The 20698-nt window shown below is 61.5% G+C and overlaps 1 protein-coding gene across 4 annotated transcripts; it reads left to right on the forward strand.

Annotated features, from left to right (window-relative positions):
- The first annotated feature begins 392 nt into the window (after positions 1–392).
- On the forward strand, positions 393–19597 carry ZBTB7A (zinc finger and BTB domain containing 7A). Of its 4 annotated transcripts, none has more exons than XM_065918030.1 (3): positions 393–657; positions 10226–11499; positions 15858–19597. In XM_065918030.1, the coding sequence occupies exons 2-3, from the start codon at positions 10241–10243 to the stop codon at positions 16384–16386; spliced, it is 1788 nt and encodes a 595-aa protein (XP_065774102.1). In that variant the 5' UTR covers positions 393–657; positions 10226–10240; the 3' UTR covers positions 16387–19597. The 4 variants fall into 4 exon arrangements, with proteins under 4 accessions (XP_065774102.1, XP_065774103.1, XP_065774104.1 ...); XM_065918031.1 differs by lacking the exon at positions 393–657 and adding an exon at positions 1612–1902; XM_065918032.1 differs by lacking the exon at positions 393–657 and adding an exon at positions 1962–2220.
- The last annotated feature ends 1101 nt before the right edge of the window (positions 19598–20698 follow it).

Genomic DNA, 20698 nt, shown 5'->3' on the forward strand with positions numbered 1-20698 from the left:
CCTGCCACGCCCCAGGCGTCGGGGGCAAAGCCCGCGCCCCCCCTCACCCGCCTCCGCGCAGAGGCTGGGGGCCTGTTTATCTGGAGGCCCCCACCCCCCCTCCACCCCGGGGGGCCCGCTCCCCCCGCGCCCCGGGGAGCTCTGGGGCCAGATAAGCTGGCAGGCTGGCACGGCGCCGCGCAGCGGGGCGGAGAGGTCAGAGGAGGGGGGGCGCGCCGGGGGCGGGCTGGACCCCCCCCCAACTTGACAAAACCTAATAACAGCCCGGTCTCCCCGGCGCAGCGGGCGAAGCCCCACGGGAGGGCAGAGACGTGGCAAGAGGGGACCTGCCGAGCCTGTTCTGGCCTCTGAGGCCGGGGTGGGGGGGGGCGGGCAGGGCGTGGGGGGGGCCAGCGGCTGCGGCACCTTTAAGACAAGGGAGGACCCCTCTTGCCCTCGGAGAAACCAGGAAGGGAGTCGCGAGCATCATACGGGGCTTTGGCTGTACTGTACAGTTACTGTAGGGGCAGTGACGCCGCCGCCGGAGCGAGGGAGCGACGAGGGGAGAGCCAGCGAGGGGAGAGCGAGACGCGGACCCCAGAGGCGAGCGGCCAAGGAACCCAGTCCGAACTCCGGGCCCCGGCCCCGCGCGCCCCGGCCCCGGCCCGGCCCCGCGAGGTAAGTCAGCGCCCGACGCGGCCCCCAGCGCGGGGTGCAGGGCGGGGACGGGCCGGGGGCACTGCGCCCACCGCTGCCCTCTCGGGAAGGGGCGATCCCCGGAGCCGGGGACGTTCCGCAAGTTTCAGAGGAGGGGGTGGTTGGCAGCTGCCCGGAGGCGGGAGGCGCCCTGGATCCCGAGCTCGGGGAGGGGGCGCCGCCCGGGAGGGGGTATTGGGGGCGAAGTGCACGGGTTTGTGCGGCAGGCCCCCCGCCTCCGTGCATGGTTTTTGGGGGCTCCCTGGCGCGCGGGGAGAGGGGGAGGGGAAGCGGGGCTGCATTGAGGGTGGGGGGAGCCGGCGTGGGGAGATAGGGGGCGCGTCGCATGCTAAGTTTGCAGCTGGGTACTTGGGGCGCTCTTGCCCCCCGGGGGCCTATTCGGTGTTGCGTGCATACGTTGGAGTTGGCCAGGATTGAGCTCCATGGGGGATGGGGGGGAGGGGGCTGAAAAAACAGGGAGGGGGGCTTTGCAAAGGAGGGGGAAGGGGTGGGGTGTCCGGGTGGGCGGGCGCGGCCGCTGGGGCCTCTGGGCGTCGTAGTTCCCCCGCGCTTGTGGCTGGCAGGTGGCAGGCGGCTAGGACTACTAGTTCCAGGGTGCCCTGCGCCGGCAGCCCGCCGCGGTCCGCGGGTAGGGGCGGTGCGGAGGAGGGGCGGTGAGCGGCGGGCTGGCGAGCCAATGACCGCGGGCCGATAGCGCGGCGCGGCTCGAGGGCGGTCCCTGCCGGTCCGGGGGCGGGGCCTGGAGCCGGGCTCCCCTTGCCGGGGGCCGGTGGCGGTCCCCGGCTTCCGGCTGCGCGGCCCGCGGGCCGGCCCCCTCCCCGCCCCGGAGCCCCTCCCCGCCTGGTTGTGTAACCGTCCCCAGCCCCCCTCCCCTCAGCCCCCCGCCCCCGGGGGGGGTCACCCACCAGGCGCTCCCCAGGGAGGGCGGCGGCCCGAGCGGCCGCGAGGCGCAGGCGAGCCCGGGGATGCGCGGCCTAGTGCAGGCTGGGCCCGGGCGTGGGGGAGGCGGGCGGGCGGACCCAGATCCGGGGTAATTTGCATCGCCCTCCCCCCAGCCCGGGTGGGGATTGGCCGCCGGCGGCGGGGGGTGGCGCGGGGCCAGGCTCACTGCCGCCTCCCGGCCCCTCGGAGGGAGCCAGCCCAGCCGCAGCCGCCGTCACCGCCGCCGCCGGGGCCGGGCCCCCTCGCCGCTGCCCCGGGAAGGAGGTAGGAGCACCCCGCGCTGGCGGCGCGGTGGGGGCCCGCGGGCCGGGGCGGGGGCTGCGCGCTGCGGCCGGGGCGGGGGAGGGGGCCGCTTCCTGCCCCCGCCCGGGCCTGACTCAGCCTTGGGCGGGGGGACCGGCCTGGCCCCTTGCCCTGCCCGCGCGGCCGTCCGGCCCTGGCCCCGGGTGAGGGGACAGAGAGTACCCCTCTCCCCCGCCCGCGCCCCCAAAGCGCGTGACCCCGTCTCCTCTGGCCCGGACACCCCTCCTTCCCCTTGACGCCACCACCACGTGCGAACCCTGAGCCCGAGCAGAGGAGGGGGTAAGCTGGTGGGATCTGGCCCCTTCCCTCGCCCTCCCTCCCTCCGTGGCCTAGGAACCGGCCCCCTCCCCCAGCCCCGGGCCTGGGAACCAGGCAGGGGCCTGAGCTGAGCGCTGGGGCCGGTGCACCCCCCTGGGCCCAGGCCTTTGCGGGTCCTGGGAGGCACTGTCCGCGCCGGCTGGCCGGTGGTGGGGGAGTCCAGTGGCCCGCAGCAAGAGACTGCTGTCCAACCAGGCCCGGGCACCCAGTGGGCGCCTGCTGAATGTTTGGGGAAGGTAGCCAGCACTTGGCGGGGTGGCAGGGGGAGGCAGGCAACTCCTCTCTTCCCCTAGCCAGGCGGCGGAAGTGAGAGAGGTGCTGGTGCCCCTCCACCGGGTGTGCCCACCTGGCTCACCCATGGGTGGCGGGCTTGGTTTGCACCCCCCCCCCCCCACCCGCCGCCTCCCAGAGCTGGGCCGGAGCAGGCCCGGCCGGAGAGGGCGTCCAGGATTCCGTGTCAGCCCCCCCCTCCTCCAGCAGGGCCAGGGCGTAACCCCGAGTGCGCCGCTCCCACACTGGGGGGGCCCTCCCCAGGGTCAGCGGATCACTTCCTACTGGGGAGTCCAGGCTGGGCTCTGCTGCTGCCCAGGCCTCCAAGGCTCCAGGCTGGGGGCATTCTCCCCCGTGGGCCACCCCCAGTGGGGCCCTTAGATCACCCGGGCCTGGCACTTATCGGCTGGGCTCGGGGCTCTGTTTACCGCCAGCCATCGCTGTGGAGACGGGAGCCTGGGGGAGGCGGGGGGGCGGGAGCTGGTGGCTGGAAGAGCGAAGCCCTGGGATCCGCATGCCTAATGAAGGAAAGAGGAGCCATCGGGGACACTGAAATTTTAATTCGTGGGTCACTTTGGGGGGGTATTTATTATTCAGTCCTGATTGGCTGCGTGGTGGCCAGTCAGCACCCTGGCCCCAGGCGGGGAGCCACACAGCCCTTGGCACAGGCCCTCAGCAAGGGGTGAATGGCTGCAGGGAACCCCTGCACCCTTTTCTTTGTGTGGCAGACTGAGGCCTGGCCGTGCTCAAGCCTAATCCACTGGGGGCGAGTTCTACAGGCAAGAGCTAGTCCTTCTGTGGGCTTTTTTCCTTCCTTCCTTGGACTCTTGTGACTGATCCAGAGTTTGTTGGACTGGAGGTGGTCCCTGATGCCATGTGAGGGAAACTGAGGCCAGGAAGGAAGGCCCAATACAAGCGTGGGGCCACAGGGCTTAGACAAGCCTCAGAAAGGTGCCGAATGGGGCAGGAGTGACTGAGGCCCAGGGGAAGCAGAGAGCAGGCCAAGGTCACCCAACCAGGGCTGGGTCTGACCCTTGTGGTCCTACTGCCCAGCTCCAGTGGTATCTAGAGTTCTCTTCATGTCACAGCCAAGGGGCACCTGCTCACCTGTCTTACAGAGGGCCTGGAGGTTGACAGTAAGCACCTGTCAGCCAAATGGAGCCTCTGCCCCAAGAGGACAGTGAGGCTCAGAGAGGGGAGGCAAGGTGTCCAAGGTCACACAGCAGGAGCGTCAGTGTCCCAGCATCCCAGGCCCTTCCCACCCCATCTGAGCTGCAGCCCCACCCCTTGGCACCTTGGTCCTTGGAGATTGTGTGTGTTTTACAACCCATTATTCCCGAGGAGACCCAGGTTGCCTCACAGAGCCAAGACTTGGGGCCAGGCCCTCTGAAGCAGAGCTGGCCTGAGAAGGGGGTCCACTGGGGTTTCAGATTCCAGCCCACTTGCTCTGTGACCTTGGGCAGGTCCCATAGTCTCTCGGAGCCTGAACATCCTTCTCTGTGAAATGAGGTTACTGTGAATTCCCCCACGTACTGCCCGCAGGCCCACCTGTGTTCCCTTTCCTTCCCTCCCTCGTGGAGGAAGCACCTGGGTCAGCTTGGGGTACAGCAGGGATCCTGTTGAGGGGTATGTGTGACTATGACACCCCCCCCACCTGTCACCTTGTGCTCCAGGCACCTGATAGACCATAAACTGAGCTGCAACAGCCCTGGGCAGTGGAGACCAGAGGAACAGGCTTGGATGGGGGTCAGTGTGGTCCAGTCTCAGCCTGGCCCTCCCTCACCTCCATCTGAGGTCCACTTAGGAAGGTTGCCTCCCCTCGGCCAGCCTCAGTGTGGCCATCACTACAAAGGGGAGATTACCTTTAGCCCCAAAGCGTTGTCCTGAGGATTTACTCTGTGATTCTCCAGGGATGTTTATTGAGTGACTGCTGGGTAGTGTCAGGGCCCAGGAGAGCCCTCCTGCGTCTCTGTTCTGAAGCCCCCCCCCCCCCCGCCCCGCTCCCCCAGTTCACAGGTGTCAGCTGGACTCCAGCCTGGCCCCAGGCTCCCTGCGTGACCTTAGGCAGACCTCTCCCTTTTTTTTCCTGGGTTATCATAAGGCAGTTCTGAGGGGGTGTGAGAATAAGCTGTCCTCAGCCTCCAAGGCCCCAGGGTGGGGGGATTTAGTTCCCCGCTGGCACCTGGGGCAGTGTGTGTGGGGGCAGGTGGGTGGAGCCCTGGAAGGACTAGTTAGGCGAGATGGAGCCAGACAGACGACCTGTGTTCGAATCCTGCTCCGCCATGCAACCCAGGCAGGTTGCCTCAGTGACCTGGCCCGTGAAGTGGGGTGGTGATCACAGGCCCCACTTTCCAGAGCTGGGAGGGTTGACACCGGGGCTACTGAGACCTGTTGGGGGACCAGCCCTGGCCCTGGGGGGCCTGAGGCCCAAGTTTCTGAAGCAACAGAGCGCGGAAGGCGCCCTCTGGAGAATCTGGCCACAGAAGCAGGCCCTCCATCTGTCCCCCAGCAGGCCGGGAACGGCCATGGGGTGGAAGCGTCCCCACCCACGCCTTTCTGGTTCGACTGGAAAACAGGGCCCTGTCCCACCTCCTGTCAGGATGTGTTTGGTAGCCGGGAAGGGCTGGATCTGTAAGCACAGGAGCCTGGGGGCCCCATGGGCCATGCGCCCCTCTGTCTGGCGTTTCCAGGCTGAGCCTTCCACCTGCTCAGGCTGCAGGTGGGGGCGGGGGTGGTGCCTCCAGGTAACAAGCCAGCCTCTGGGGAGGGCATGAGGGAGTGATCTGGATGAAGAGAGGGGCAAGGCTCCTAGAAGTCACCCAGGCCTCTCCTGGGCATCTTGGATAAGCACGTGCAATCTGAGCTAAGGGCAGGGTAGACACTGGTGGGCTTCCATGAAGCCCAGCTTTGGTTACCCCCAGTGACAGGAAGCTTACTCCTTCTACCTCCACTGAAAACAGATCTGTCTTCTCAGGGCTTCCTCTTGAAACCTGGACTTGGTGTCAGGGCTGCACTTCCTGGCCCAATATGGCACTCAGAGCGTGGGAACAGGGTGGGCCTTGGCCCCACCCATGAGCTGGGGGTCAGATAGGAGCCCCATGACCTCCTAATCCCCACCCCCTCCGGTCTTCACACACACACTTCCCAGTGGGCCCACAGCCTTCCTGCCTCTGGCCCTTTAAGGCCCGGGCAGGAAGCCCCTCCCCATTTAGGGCAATAAATGGACACATAAAATGGCCGAGGGCCTGTTTGCTGGTGTCTGGCCCGGAGAGAGGCCTGCGAGGGCAGGCGGGCAGGGGGCCGGCCGACAGCTGGCAGCCACAGTCACCCTGAGCCATTGGTGCCCCCCACCCCCCGACCAGGACGCTGCATTCCTGTCCCATTAAACCCCAGGCCGGGGACCGGGCCAGGCAGGGATTGGCACCAGGTCAGGGCGGGGTAACCCGTCAGGACCAACCTTGCAACACAAGCTGCCAGGCTGGGAGGGGGTGGGGGCGGCCGGGCGCTGGCCTGGCAGCCGCACCTGGATGCCAGACTTGCTGTGTGACCTTGGGCCTGCCGCCTACCCTCTCTGGGCCGGTTTTTTCCCCTCTAGAGGATGGCTCAGCTTCCTCCTGGGGCCTGCCTGGCACTTCCTTGGCACATAGTAGATGGAGAGGGAGATGGAGTCCCTCTGGTATAATGTTCAGAAGTGAAGTTGAAAGCCCACCCCCATCCACAAGGCAGGGGGCGAACCACCTCATCAGGCCTTTGGAGACTGTCAGTGGCACATGGTAGGTCCTAGGCCAAGGCTTGCTGAGTGGACTAGAGTGGAACCCTTTGCTACCGTCACAACTCCCAAGGAAACAGGTGCTTTTCTTGGCCCCAGGTCACCCAGCTTGGAGGTGGCCAGACCAGGATGTGCTCCTGGGCTGCCGTGGCACATAGTAGGTGTCAGAGGTCCCTGAAGGAGTTCCCTTTTGTTCTCTCCCTGGGTGGGTGTGGGAGCCTGTAACCCCCATTAAGCTGCCCCCCTCCCTGGACTCTCCTCCAAAAAGGCATCAGCTGACGGTTACGTACCTACCTGCTGCTGGCCACCCCCTTCCTGGGGGGTGTGGGTAGGAGGGGGAGGCCCGGCCTCAGCTTGCACCTGACCTTGGGGACTCCTCAGTCTCCTCCACCCACCCTCTCCCAGGGCACCACCCTGGGCTTGGCCCCCTGATGTTCTGGGGACCAGGTTTGGACTCTCCCAGCCTCATCCTGCATCCCCAGTGGGTGAGTGTGGCAGCTCAGGTCAGAGTATTTGAGTCCCAGCCTGGCCACCGCTCTGCTGTGTGACCTTGCCCTGGTCTTAGCAGCTCTCTGAGCGTCTCCTCATCTCTACAGCTTAGGGTCCACTTAGGTCTTGAAAGTTAGGGCACCGAGGAGGGCCCAAAGCTGGCCCAGGTCCTAGCCGCCTGCTGCAGCAAGTGACCCTAGGTTAGATTGGAGGTGGGACTGGCACCGTCCCCTGGTACTGGGTGTGCCTGCTAGCCAGGTGGGCAGGGCTGGGCGTGGGCTCACTCCAGTGCATAGCTCTTTGGTCTTTGGTTCCTCCTGCTGTTTGCTGCACCCCTACTGTGTGCTGCCCAGGGGAGGGCCGGGTGTAGGGGCCTGGGAGCAGCCCAAGAGGGAGGAGGGTGCCCCACCTCCAGCCCAGGAGGAGCCTGCCGAGGCCTGCCCCTCGGCCGGCCGCCGAGTCAGCACCAAACGGCCCCGGAAATCCCATGGAGGCAAGTGTGGGGGTGGAGCTGTGATGAAAGACCGTGCCTTGGGTGGGTGTGGGCCTGAGCTCAGGGACCCTGGCCGTTGAGGGTGTGGACACGGCCAGCGTGGGGGGTGGGGCTTCCTGGAGGAGAGAGGTTTCGTTGGCTCATCATTACCGAGGAAACCGCCAGTGCGGGAGCACCTACTAGGTGTCAGGTGCCGCCAGCAGGGCCTCTTAGAGCAAAGAAGGGCTCTCCTGGTGAGACCCTGCCGTGGCGCACAGTGGGTGCTTAGTCATCAGTACTTTCTGCCACCAGGACCCCACCTGACCTCCGTCTCCCATCTCACAGGGACTTCCTCCCCTTTCTTAGAGGGAGGGCCCCAAGAGGCCCCTGTGGGGACAGCGGCCTGGGGCGTGGCAGGCAGGTGGCATGAGTTCTTGGAGAGAGGGTTAAGCCAGGTGGCCAGTTTAGTTTCCAGGCCGAGAAAAGAGGCTGCGGCTTGCTGGGAAGTGTGTAGGGGAGGATTGGGGGACCACCAGCCTCTCGTCTCTGTGGGCTCCTGGGTCAACCTCGCTGGGTGCTCTCGGCCTGGCTTCTAGCTGTCTCTGGGCCTCAGTGTTCTCATCTGTGAATGGGGTTCATGCTGCTTTCTTGGGCGCTTCCCTTGGCCTGCATCACCCCAGGCCTTGCCCTTGAAAGGAGAGTCTCACGTGATTTGTTGTTCAGTCACCAAGTCATGTCTGACTCTTTGCGACCCCAGAGACTGCAGCACACCAGGCTCCTCTGTCCTCCACTATTTCCCAGAGTTTGCCCAAATTCATATCAGATGATTAGCTGGGGAAATAAGAGGCCCCAGCTGGGGAAGGTCAGGGACTCGGACCCCCAGACCCAGCCCAGACCCAAGGACTGCCCCACACAGCAGGCTGTGTGCGCTTGGTCCAACTCTTCCAGCTGGTGGAGACCCAGGCCCACGGCTTGAACCATCGCCCCAGGATGGGTTCAAGGACAGAGCCCGCTCCTTCCCAACTGGCTGACTTCGCACTTGAAGTAGGTCTGCACCAGTGCCTGGCCTGGTGGGGAGGCGGGGGTGGAGTGGCCATGGCAGGGGTGAGTCACCTGGACCAATTCAGGTCCCGACCTAGAGGCCCCAGGAGGCACCTGAAGGGACACTGGCAGGCAGGGCAAGGGTGGCCATCTTGGCGTGTTGGTGGCCCGGATCAGAGGAGGGGCCGAGGCCGGTCTGATCCGGAGGCCCATCTGCCCACTCGCTCCCAGGGACCCGGGGCCAGACGGCAGATGGTGGCAGGGGGTGGGAGCCGCCACAGGGGGCTCTGCCGAGGCCTCCTGTGGCCGAGCCTTGGATGGGGTCGCGCCCCCCCACATCCTCCTGCTCCCAACAGCCACATCTGAGCCTCCCCCCGCACCCACGGCGGACTGGCGGAACAGAGGGGGGAGCTGAGCAGCTGGTGCGGTCGGCGGGAAAGAGGGCGGGCCGTGGAGAGAGGCGTCCCGGGAAGTGTACTGGCTGCCTGTGCACCACACAAAGGCCTCTGTGTCGGCCCCAAGGCCTGGACCCCGCTTCCCAGGGCGGCCCTGGGTCCTTGGGACTGGTTGGGCCAGCCGCCTGCATCCCGCGAGAGGCCTACCTAGCAGGAGGGATCGGGTTAGACCTGAGCTGGGTGACTCAGCTGGGGGTCCCAGGGAGGCTGAGGAAGGCTGGATTCAGGCCCTCTCCCCAGGGACAAGCGGGGGCTCCGTCCTGAAAGCAGGCCAGCTGGGCCCAAGGAATGTGGGTTTTGTTGGGTGGCTCTGGGCAGCCAGGGGTTCCCCGGAGAGGGTGGAGGGTGGGGACAGGAGCCAGGGGGTTGCACAAGCGCCCGAGTGGGTGGATGAGTCACAGCCCAGGGGAAGGCGGAAAAAAGGAGGGGGGGAGAGGGGCGAGACTGAGTCCCCCTCTGGCCCTGCTCTGCCAAAGGCTTCTGCCCATTTGACAGATGGGGAGACTGAGGCACCAAGAGCGGCAGAGTCTTGTCCTAGGCTGAACAGTGCAGACACGGTGGCCTAAAGGAGAGGAACTGGCCAGGCAGGAAGTGGACAGGAGGCCCTTGGCCCCCCATTGCTCCTCGACAGCGTCAGCTCAAGTGGGCAGGGAGGAGCACCTGACAGTGGCCTGGTTCCCTGCAGTTATTCACTGCAAGGGCTGAGCTATGTCCTGGGGGCTCCACATGGCAGGAAGGGGTTCTTCCTGAAGAGTCATGGCCCCACCCCACCAGGGCACACCCACGGCCCCCATGGTTCTGGCCAGGACCCCGGGTCTTGGCCTCGCCCCTTCCTGCTGAGTCAGAGCCCCCCAAGAGAACTGGGTCTGACCAAGCAGCAGGAGGGAAGGTTAGGGAGGCTGAGGGGCCAGGCAGGGTTGGACAGCCACACTGTTTGGGTAATGGCTCTTGGGTCAGGCGCCCTGGGTTTGAATTGAGGAGCAGCCACGGGGTCCTGGGACTCCCTGAGCCTCACTTCCTCACCTCTGCAGCAGAGACCACGTTGCCTACGGGACTGCAGGGTGCTCAGCCAGGACGGCGCACAGTGGGTGCCTTATGTCACCACCCTGGCCTCCTAGAGAGGGGATGGGCAGAAGCCTGTGCTCAGATTCACTAGGATGCAACTCATGCTGGGCATTTATTGAGCACCTTCTGTGTGCTCCCATGTCACTTCAAACCGCCCCTCAGCTGGGGTCTCCCGTCCATTAAAGAGGGGAGGGGGCTGGTGTTCATCCCTGAGGCACCGACTGGGTTTTGCCAGTGTCATCCCACAGTGATGACCACGGACCACAGACCATCCTAATGCAGAGCCAGGGAAACTGAGGCTGGGGGGACTACTCTCCAAGGGTCCTGCTGCCCAGCTGGCCCCATCCGTATACCCACTCTCCAGCCCCGACCCTCACGACTGCCCCTTCCTCCCTGGTGCTGCAGGTCTCGGCGCGGAAGATGGCCGGCGGCGTGGACGGCCCCATCGGGATCCCGTTCCCCGACCACAGCAGTGACATCCTGAGCGGACTCAACGAGCAGCGGACGCAGGGCCTGCTGTGTGACGTGGTGATCCTGGTAGAGGGCCGCGAATTCCCCACGCACCGCTCGGTGCTAGCCGCCTGCAGCCAGTACTTCAAGAAGTTGTTCACATCAGGCGCTGTGGTGGACCAGCAGAACGTGTACGAGATCGACTTCGTCAGCGCTGAGGCACTCACGGCCCTCATGGACTTCGCCTACACGGCCACACTCACTGTCAGCACGGCCAACGTGGGCGATATCCTCAGCGCCGCCCGCCTGCTCGAGATCCCCGCTGTGAGCCACGTGTGCGCCGACCTCCTCGACCGGCAGATCCTGGCAGCCGACGCAGGCGCCGATGCCGGGCAGCTGGACCTCGTAGATCAAATTGATCAGCGAAACCTCCTTCGCGCCAAGGAGTACCTCGAGTTCTTCCAGACCAATCCCATGAACAGCCTGCCCGCCACCGCGGCCGCCTCCTTCCCATGGTCTGCCTTTGGCGCATCCGATGATGACCTGGATGCCACCAAGGAGGCCGTGGCCGCCGCCGTGGCCGCCGTGGCTGCTGGCGACTGCAATGGCTTGGATTTCTACGGGCCCGGCCCCCCGGCTGAGCGGCCCCCAGCCGGGGATGGGGATGAGGGCGACAGCAACCCAGGTCTGTGGCCAGAGCGGGATGAGGACGCCCCGGCAGGGGGCCTCTTCCCAACCCCCGTGGTCCCACCATCCACCGCCACGCAGAACGGCCATTACGGCCGGGGCGGGGAGGAGGAGGCGGCCTCACTGTCGGAGGCAGCCCCGGAGCCAGGCGACTCTCCGGGCTTCCTGTCAGGCGCGGCTGAAGGCGAGGACGCGGACGGGGCTGATGCGGACGGGCTGGCGGCCAGCACGCTGCTGCAGCAGATGATGTCGTCGGTGGGCCGGGCGGGGGCGGCCACGGCGGGGGACAGCGACGAGGAGTCACGGGCGGACGACAAGGGCGTTGTGGACTACTACCTGAAGTACTTCAGCGGCGCCCACGACGGGGACGTCTACCCGGCCTGGTCACAGAAGGTGGAGAAGAAGATCCGGGCCAAGGCCTTCCAGAAGTGCCCCATCTGTGAGAAGGTCATCCAGGGTGCTGGCAAGCTGCCGCGCCACATCCGGACCCACACAGGCGAGAAGCCCTACGAGTGTAACATCTGCAAGGTCCGATTCACCAGGTGAGTTGGCGCCTCCGCGGTGGGGAGTTGGGGTACTTCCTGGGGGCCCCTGGTCCAGTGGCTGCACACAGACCCCCTATGCCATCATGTGTGCACACACGTTCACATCCTGCCTCTGTGTGCAAAAACACCCTACAAGGGTGCCTTCTCCATTGGTGCACCCCCCACCCGCGTGTGCCTGTCAAGAAAGCCTATGACGGGAGTGGGCACACGGCGCCTAAACAGGCTGACCACTTGAACCTAAAGCGTGCCAGGCGGTGCCAAAATGTGTGAGGCTGGAAGGCAGAGCCCAAGGGGCAGCTCTTCTTTCTTTTCTAAAATATTTTTATTTATTTATTGCATCGGGTGTTAATTGCATCATTCAAATCTTTCCTTTCGGCGCACGGATTCTCTAGCTGGTGCTCATGTCCTCAGGAGCTCCGAGGCATGTGGGATCCTAGTTCCCTGACCAGGGACCAAACCCACGTCCTGAGCATTGCAAGGCAGATTCTTAACCACTGGACCACCAGGGACGTCCCTGGCATAGCTCTTCTTTTTCCCTGTGGTGGTTCTTCTCCAGACTGAAGAATCTGGGCCTTGGGAGAACACCACAGACCCACTGGGAGCAGGGCGCTCTGGTTATTGTGTTTAACTTACAAGCCTTCCATGAGCCCAGGGAACCTGCTTCATTCAGCCAACATGTACAAGTGCCTACTGGGTGCCAGGCCCTGTTCTCAAAGTAGAGAAACACCAAAATCCCCATGGGGGCGATGGGCATATGCAGGATACGACCACAGAATTGATAACATCAGTTGGTGGAAAGTGCTAGGGAGGAAAAGAGCAGAGAACCAGGCAAGAGGGCAGCTGTGGATGCTGCCCACCACAGGGAGGCTTCCCCGAGGACTGAGACCCAAAGAAGGAGAGGGCAAGGGAAAGGCAGAGAGGGAAGCACCAGTGCAAAGGCCCTGGGGCTGGTTCAGCTTATAGGATGGGCCACAGCCAGTGGAGGAGGAAGGGCTCGGGGTCACTGGGCTTGGGGCCTGGAGAGGAGATGTCTGAGGCCAGGTCTTAGGAGTCCAGAGGTGGCAGGCTGGGCTTTGTGGGCCAGCCCAATGGGGGCGGGGGGCTGGCTGGTGTGCAGGGGCCTTACCAGGCTGGGTGACTCAGCATCACCCCCTACCCTCATCCGCCCTGGGGTTCCCCCAGCCACGCCCACCCAGGCTGAAGAAAGAGGCTATTGTCCCAGCTTCCCAGCCCCACCCCATGGGGATAGAATCTGGGGGCTGACCCCCAGCCCAGTACCGGGGCCCCCTTCCCAGCAGGCCAGGAGAGGAGGGTGTGGCTGGGACTCCAGGACTCTGGAGTGCCAGGCAGGGGCAAAGGGCACTGGCTGGGAGGCAAGCCACCTGGATGGTGGCTTGGCTTCCCCTTTTGGTGAGATTGGGGTGCTGGTGGTCTTGGGGTCCTTCCTCTCCCTTCAGAAATGGGGAGGGTGGACTGGGATAGCTGGGGTCCTGCCCTCAGGATCTCTGAGCCTGGGAGGAGCAGCTTGGAGGAGACCTAGCAAGCCCAGGTCTGGAGAGGTAATGTCCCTACTCCACCACCCATCCCGCCAAGGCTTCGTTTCACCTAATCTGGAGTTCTCCTGGCTGCCCCACATTCAGCTCGGGGCTGATTCCTTTTACTGTTTACTGATTCCCTCAGTCAGGGAAATTGAGGCATGGAGCATCTTCCTCCCATATGCCCACCTGACTCCTCTCTGCCCACCCCCACCCAGGGCCCCAGCTCCCACCCCTCCCTCCAGACCGGGGAGCCTAGGGGCCCCTCTGAGTCACACTAGAGAGTTGAGTAAGCGGGGCCTGTGGCGGCCGGGGCTATAATTACCCGGACTGGGGCTTGAAGTGATGAAACCCAGGCTGCCTCCACCACCCACTGCACCTTGGCGCAGCCCCCAACCCTCTGTGCAACTCAGGGCAAGTCACTTCCCTTCTCTGAGCTTCTAAGCCTCAGCTGGGGAAATCTCCATGTAGTGCTAGAATAGTCTGAGTCCCTCCTGTTCCCTCCGTGACAAGGCTCCAGGATGTGAGCAGGGCACCTGAGCAGGTAGAAGGGGGAATGCCTGGCAATCGCCATCGTCTTCCTGGTGACAGCCCCAGTTAATCTAGGGAGCAGTGAGTTCATTGTGGCCCAAATTCTGTTGGCTCATGTGAGGATAACAAGCCAGAGAGTAGTCAAGGGTCTGGTTGCATTGGGCCAAGATTTGATCCTCAGGACAGCAAGGAGCCTAGAAGAGTTAGAACAAGCTGGGACATCAGCTCTGTGAGTGGTGCCAGAGGAAGAGACTTGAGACTGAAAGAGGCTGGGTGGCGGCAGCGGATGGGTGCAGGCCTTTGTGTTGGGGTTAGGAAAGACTTCCTGGAGGCAAAGGGGCATTTCATGTGGGGTTTTGAAGGATGAGTAGGAGTCTGTTAGTCTTGGCACTGAAGAAGTTCTCAGTCTGGTGGACATCAGAAGGGAGAGACCCAGAGGGACTCAGTAGAGTGCAAGAGTCTGCAACAAAGAGCAGGTCAGATGCTTGCCAGAGCTCTGGAGATCCAGGTCCCTGCCCCTGCCTTGTGGATTCCAGGAAGGAATCCACCCCCATCAGTATGAACCAGCATAGTGCAACAGAAGCACCATGTGAGCCACCTCTGTGACTTTACGTTCTCTGGCAGCCACATTTTCAAAAAGTAAAAGGAATAGGTGAAAGTAATCTTAATCATATTTTGCATAATCTGTTAGTTCCATTTCAACATGTGATTAATAAGCAAAATTATAAATGAGATATTTCACATCACTTTGAGTAAAGGAAGTCTTCAGAATCTGGGGTGTCTTTTGCACTTCTTGCACACTGTACTTTGGACCAGTCACATTTGAAGAGCTCAGCAGGACAGAGCAACACTTGCACCATGATAACCCCAGAACTGATGAGATGATCGGTTTTGTAGGCCAGAGGTCCTAGGCTGAGCCTGGTCCACACTGCAGTTTGTGGGGTGAGAGGGGGCAGAGAGGGACCCTGGAATCATACCCTCCTCTCATGGCTCACAGCTCAGACAGGGAGACAGATGAGAAACAAGGCAGTAGCACAAGGGACCAAGAGTGAAGGAGTGCTGGTTGGGCCTCTCTGAGAAGCTCACATTTGGGCCAAAATTCAGTTGTGAAGATCTGAGAAGAAAAACAGTGCTCTGGTCGTGGGAGCAGCATGTGTGAGGGCCCTGATGTAGGCCCGTGGTTCTTGGTGTGCTGGGCTCATAGCCAGGAAGCCAGCATGGCCAGAGTGGAGTGAGGCAGGGGAGGGGGGATTTGGCAGGAACTAGGGGGTGGGGGGACTTGGTTACTGCTATGACCAACTGCCCTGGATTTACAGTGACCCAGGGGTTTCCCAGGACAGAGATCTTTCAGAGCTAAAACCAGGACTATTTAACCCTCTCAGTCACCAATTCCTCCAGGACCCACGGCATTCCGCCTTGTCCTCTGGAGCATTTTCAGCACCTGGAACAGGGTTTCCCTGGTGGCTCAGATGGTAAAGAATCTACCTGCAATGCAGGATACCCTGGTTTGATCCCTGGGTGGGGAAGATCCCCTGGAGGAGGGCATGGCAACCCACCCCAGTATTCTTGCCTGGAGAGTCCCATGGACAGAGGAGCCTGGCGGGCTACAGTCTATAGGATCACAAAGAGTCACACATGACTGAGCGACTAAGCATGCACATACTCAGCAGGGATAAATACCTGTAGTGTTAAGTTATGCATCTGCCACTGGGCAGAACCCCAGGCAGGAGAGAGGTGTCTTCCCTTCCTCTTTCTATGGATAAGAAAGGGGTTACAGTGGGACTTCCCTGGTGATCTAATGGTTAAGACTCCAAGCTTCCACTGCAGGGGGGGACAGGTTTGATTCCTGGTCGAGTAGCTAAGATCTTGCAGCGCAGCCAAAAACAAAAGGTGAGGGGTTTCAGTGGGACTTTCCTGGTGGTCCAGTGGTTAAGAATGCCCTTGCCATCTTGCCATCTCTGGTGAGTGAGTTGATCCAGCACTGTTGACAAAAAAAGAAAGAGGGTTTTAGGTTCAGCTGTTGTTCTGGGGCCACACAGCCAGCAGGGTCTGAGGCCCTTTTTAGACCTTTGTGGGTTCCTCAGTGCTGTTCTCAGAATGGGGACCTAAACCCGCTCACCGTGTTCCGCTGGGGTGCCCTCCCTGCCCCCCCAACCCAGGGTGCAAGCCCATCTTCCCATGAAGGTCCCAGTTTCCCGCTCCAAGGCCAGTGGGGCGGGCTGGGTAGGGCTGCCATCCCGGGAGGGGTCTGCCCTCCGGGGCGCCCGCTGACCCTCAGCCCGTCCACAGGCAGGACAAGCTCAAGGTGCACATGAGGAAGCACACGGGCGAGAAGCCGTACCTGTGCCAGCAGTGCGGGGCGGCCTTCGCGCACAACTACGACCTGAAGAACCACATGCGCGTGCACACCGGCCTGCGGCCTTACCAGTGCGACAGCTGCTGCAAGACGTTCGTGCGCTCCGACCACCTGCACAGACACCTCAAGAAGGACGGCTGCAACGGCGTGCCCTCGCGCCGTGGCCGCAAGCCCCGTGTGCGGGGCGGGGCGCTTGGGGGGCCCGACCCCGCTCCAGCCCCGGGGGCCCCCGCGCCCCCACCGCCTGGCGCCCCCGCCCCGCCCGACTCGCCCGAAGATGACACCGCTGCCGCCGCGCGGCGCAATGGCCAGGAGAAGCACTTTAAGGACGAGGACGAGGAGGAGGACGAGGCTAGCCCCGATGGCCTGGGCAGGTTGAATGTAGCGAGCGCCGCAGGGGGAGGCGACGGGGGCTCCGGGGCCACCACCGCCGACGGCAGCTTCGCGGCCGGACTCGCTTGAAAAACCAAAAAAAAAAAAAAAAGCAAAACAGAAACCCGAGAAAGTGAGAGAGAGAGAGAGCAAATCACCCACCACCCCCCAAAAACACAAAAAAAGAAAATCTCTATATACAGATATCTATATCTATATATATATATATATATATACAGATATATATATATGAAGCGTCACAGAATCTAGGGTAGTGCTTTTCTCCGATTTTTCTCCTTCATGACCGTTCTCCCCCTCCACGGGGACCCTTGCCCCACCCGCACCCCACCCCCAGCCCCCAGCCCCGCTTCTCCCCCACCCCATCGATGGCTTTCGGGGCTTGGTTTGGGGTTTTTGTGGGACACAAGGATTCTGAACTCCCTGGGTGACCCACCCCCCCCCCCACCACTGCCACTGGGTTTGGGTCTGGGGTCCCATCTGAGGCCTGATCAGGATCCCAGGTCCCGGCAGGGGTGAGGGTGGTCTCGGGGGAAGCCAGGGACCCAGGTGGTCTTTTCTTTTCCTTCCCTCACTGGTTTCTAGAGTCTTCGAGACAAGACCTTAAAAAATGATTTCTGTCCGCTGTGAGTGGACGTTAAAATGGCCCCACCCCCACCCCCACCCTCCTTCCTCAGGGCACTTCCTAAGTGGGGGTCTCCCCCTCCATCTCTCCCACTGCCTCCTTGCCTCCCATTCCTGCCTGTGGGCCCCCATTATCTCCTGGCCACTGCAACACAAATCTATTTTATTTCCAGGCTTGGAGAAAGGGAAGAAGATGGGGAATGGGGGGATGCCAGGGTGACTCCCCAAGGGCCCCCGCCGCCTTTCTTCACGGCACTTACAACCTGGCGGGACCCAATGGGCCACCACTCAGGGCATCCCTACCACCCCCTGTCTTCATCCCCTGACCCTGTGCGCTTGGAGATTGGAAACTATTTGTCCTCACCCACTCCCCTCCCTAGCCCTCTCCCAGTTTTTAAAAGCACTTTTTATTAGATTTTTTTCCCCTCTTTTCCTCCTTAAAGACAAAATTTATATATAGATATATATATATATATAAAATATACTTTTCCTCAGAGGAGCGGACGATAGTGAGGGGGTGAAGGAGCCAAGAGCAGGAACCCAGGGTCTCAGTGTCAGGGATGGGGGAGCTAGAGTGTCCAGAAGTTCCAGTGTCACAAAAAGCAATAAAAACAAGATTTTACAAAAATGAAAGAAAAAAAAAACACAACAACAAGACAACCAACCACAAATAGGAGTCTTGGCACTTTGTAACAGAACGGGTACTACACTTTATCTTAATTTAAAAAAAAATGTTTACAAGTTGCAACCAACTTCTATGAAAAGTCAAAAAGACAAAAAAAAAAGAGAGCGAGCGAGCGAGAGAGAGCGAGCGAGAGAGAGAGCAAACAAATTCCTAAAAGTCGATTTATTTTTGTACAAAATAATAAAAAGACAAACCCACCACAGACGTAGAATCCACTTCTGTTCCCCGAGGTGAGCAAAGGGGGTCAGGAAGTCATGGGCGAGTGAGGGCAAAGCCTTCTAAGGCGTTTGTGCTTTACCACAGGGGCTTGCCTTCAGGCAGGGCTGTGGGATTTTTGTGTTTCTGCCGTGTCCCCCCACCCCCACCCCACCGAACCCGCCCCCTCCCCCTTCTGTCCCTTTTTTGGGTTCTGATTTTGAGATGTCTCATCAACTGCTAGCCATACAGTGGCCACCATTGTCCGCGGGGACCCTCCTTACCGACTCCCCAGCTCAGGGATGGGCCCAAGAGAGGGCTGGCCTTCCAACCAGCCAGAGCATTCCTGTCTCCCTGCCCTTGTGCCCCCCACCCCGACACACCCCCCCACCCTTGCTGTCCCCCAACCTCCAACATGGCCGCCCTTCCTGTGGCCACCGGGGAGCTGCCATCTTGGATCCACAATCCCCGTCGAGGTGGGCAGCAGGGGGCCCCACCTCCAGGGCCTTAGATCCCCCCTGCACCCCTCTTTTTACTCAAAGGCACTGACTGTAATTGGGGGCTGGCACCTGCCTCCCCCCAGCCTCTGGCCCCCACCCCCCCAAAGGCCCGGTGTTGACCGAGCCACAGGCCACGGACTGGGGCCAGGGCTGGGGAGACCATGTTGCCAGAGGCCAGGGCACCCTTCCCCAACCCCTAACCCCCTGTCGCATATGCAACCCTAGCGTGGGACCCTGTAAATAGACACTCTGCTGAGCTGAGACCCTTCCTAGTCAAAGCCCGAGGTGCAGGGGCCTCCCTGCCCCCCCACTTCCAGCCACTGGCCCGTCACCCCGCACCCCTCTGTTCTGTGACAAACCCCATCTTGTTCTTGTTTTTAAAGGGAAGCTTTTAAAGAAGGCAACTTTCATCATTGTTCCTACAGGATAGCTTTTGTTTTCCTCCTGCTCCCCCTACCCCCCGAGCCCATCAGCCCCCCAAATGTCTCAGGACACCCCCTCCTGAGGGGGGTGGCAGGGGAGCCCAGGGCCGGGTGGCCCCGTCCACACCCCAGTGTCCTGAGGCGAGCTCGAGTGCCCAGGCCAGGGACCCCCAACCCACCCACCCCAGCTCCCAGAGAGGTTCCCTGAGGGGCCCAGGCCTCTCCCAAACACCCCCTCGCAATAAAGCCAACTGAAAAATCACAGCTGTCGTCCTGGCCAGGGGGGGCGACCGGACTTAGGGGAATCCAGGCCTCTAGGACTACGGGGTGGGGAGGGGGGCCAAGGGCTGAACCCCCCCGCCGAGCACACTTTAACACAAACCTCCTCGGGAATTGCACTAAATCCTTGCCCCTAGCTCTGCGCTCAGCTTCCGCCAGCCCTGCCCACCCACTCCGCCTTAACCCTCCTCTTGCTGCCCGCCCGCTAGCCTGTCTCGGGGGGCCATAGCATCTGCATGGGCCCAAAGCCGGGACCCCCTCACCCTCCCAGCCCAGCCCCCAACCCCAACTCCACGCAATCACATACTGTATATAGACGTGGATCAATTTTATTTTTATTCTTTAAATTAAGGTCGTGATAAAGTGTTGCCAAAGATAACTGCTGAATTCTCGCGTTTCAGGAAACAAACAAACAAAAAACTATTTGAGGGGGAACGTGCTGACTGTTCAGAAAGGACACAGCAAAAAGTTTTTTTGTTTGGTTGTTTTTTTTTTTTTTTGTGGTTTCTTTTTTTGGGGTGTTTTTTTTTTTTTTTTAACTGCCTGGTACAAAAAAAAAAAAAAGAAAAAAAGAAAAACAGCGAAATTGTTATTTCCATCATCTTGGTGAAGCTGAGTGGATGTGTGTGTGTGCGTGTGTGTGCGAGAGTGAGGTCCGGGCACAGGGGGAGCTCCAGGCGGGGGCTCTGGGGGCACCCCGGGGCTGGGGGTAGCGGTGGGCCTGGCAGGATGGTGGGGGCCGGAACCCTCACCTGGAGCGGTCTCCAGCCTGCAGGACCAGAGAGAGAGAGAGAGAATTAGCATACTTGCTGCTGCCCCCTGGCTAGCCCCCCCACCTTGATCCCCACCCCGCCTTTTGAGATTAAGAGAAAAAAATAAAAAAGGAAAAAAAAAAACTTAAAAACCAGTGAATGTAAAGTGCCGGATCAGGCCCAGCCTGGCAAGGGTGTGGGTCTGGGCCTGTACCCAGGCAGGCTCCCCCGGGGCCATACCAAAGTCTGCCCCCCCACCATGGCCGGCTCGCCCAGGAGACCCCTCATGGCCCTCCTGTCTAGTCACCCTGTTTGTGCCTGGCTGTCCCTTTCCTTTCTTCTGAGGGAGCAGGGTCTTGGGTGGGGGGAGGAGCCCCCAGCCCCTTAGAGGGTCTTCTGGAAGAGTCTTTGCACTACTGAGACCCATCTCATCCCATGTGGTGGGACAGAGGCAGGGGCCCCTCCAGGACCAAGGCAGTTAAGGAAGCCAGGATTGTAGGAGGTGAGAAACGGAGAGACTGAAAGGAAGAGCAGGAGAAAAAAAATAAAAATCCACACAAAAAAAGCAAAAATCCTATTTTTTGAGAAAGAAAGATATTTATATTTGCAGTTTTATTTTAAAAAGTTATTTAAGCTGAGGAAGCAGCCTTCCTGGAGCGGGAGTAGGGGGATGTTGGCTGGTGCAGGACGGGTCAGGGCCTGGGGCACCCCAGGAGTGATAACCTCAGAGTAAGACTAGCTCGCACTAAATATATAGATTTACAGGGGGGTGGGGGGCAGGGCTGGAGAGGGAGGGGCCTGGGGAGACCCCCATCCTGCAGCTAGAGCTGCCTGAAGGCTGCGGCCACGGGTCCCCCCTGCCCCACCCGGGCCCACAGACATGAGGTGCCTTGGACTTTGGGGGGCCAGGCCTGGTGGAGCAGGGCG

The sequence above is a fragment of the Muntiacus reevesi genome, chromosome 1, assembly GCF_963930625.1.
Source record: "Muntiacus reevesi chromosome 1, mMunRee1.1, whole genome shotgun sequence".
In the NCBI taxonomy this organism is placed as follows: domain Eukaryota; kingdom Metazoa; phylum Chordata; class Mammalia; order Artiodactyla; family Cervidae; genus Muntiacus; species Muntiacus reevesi.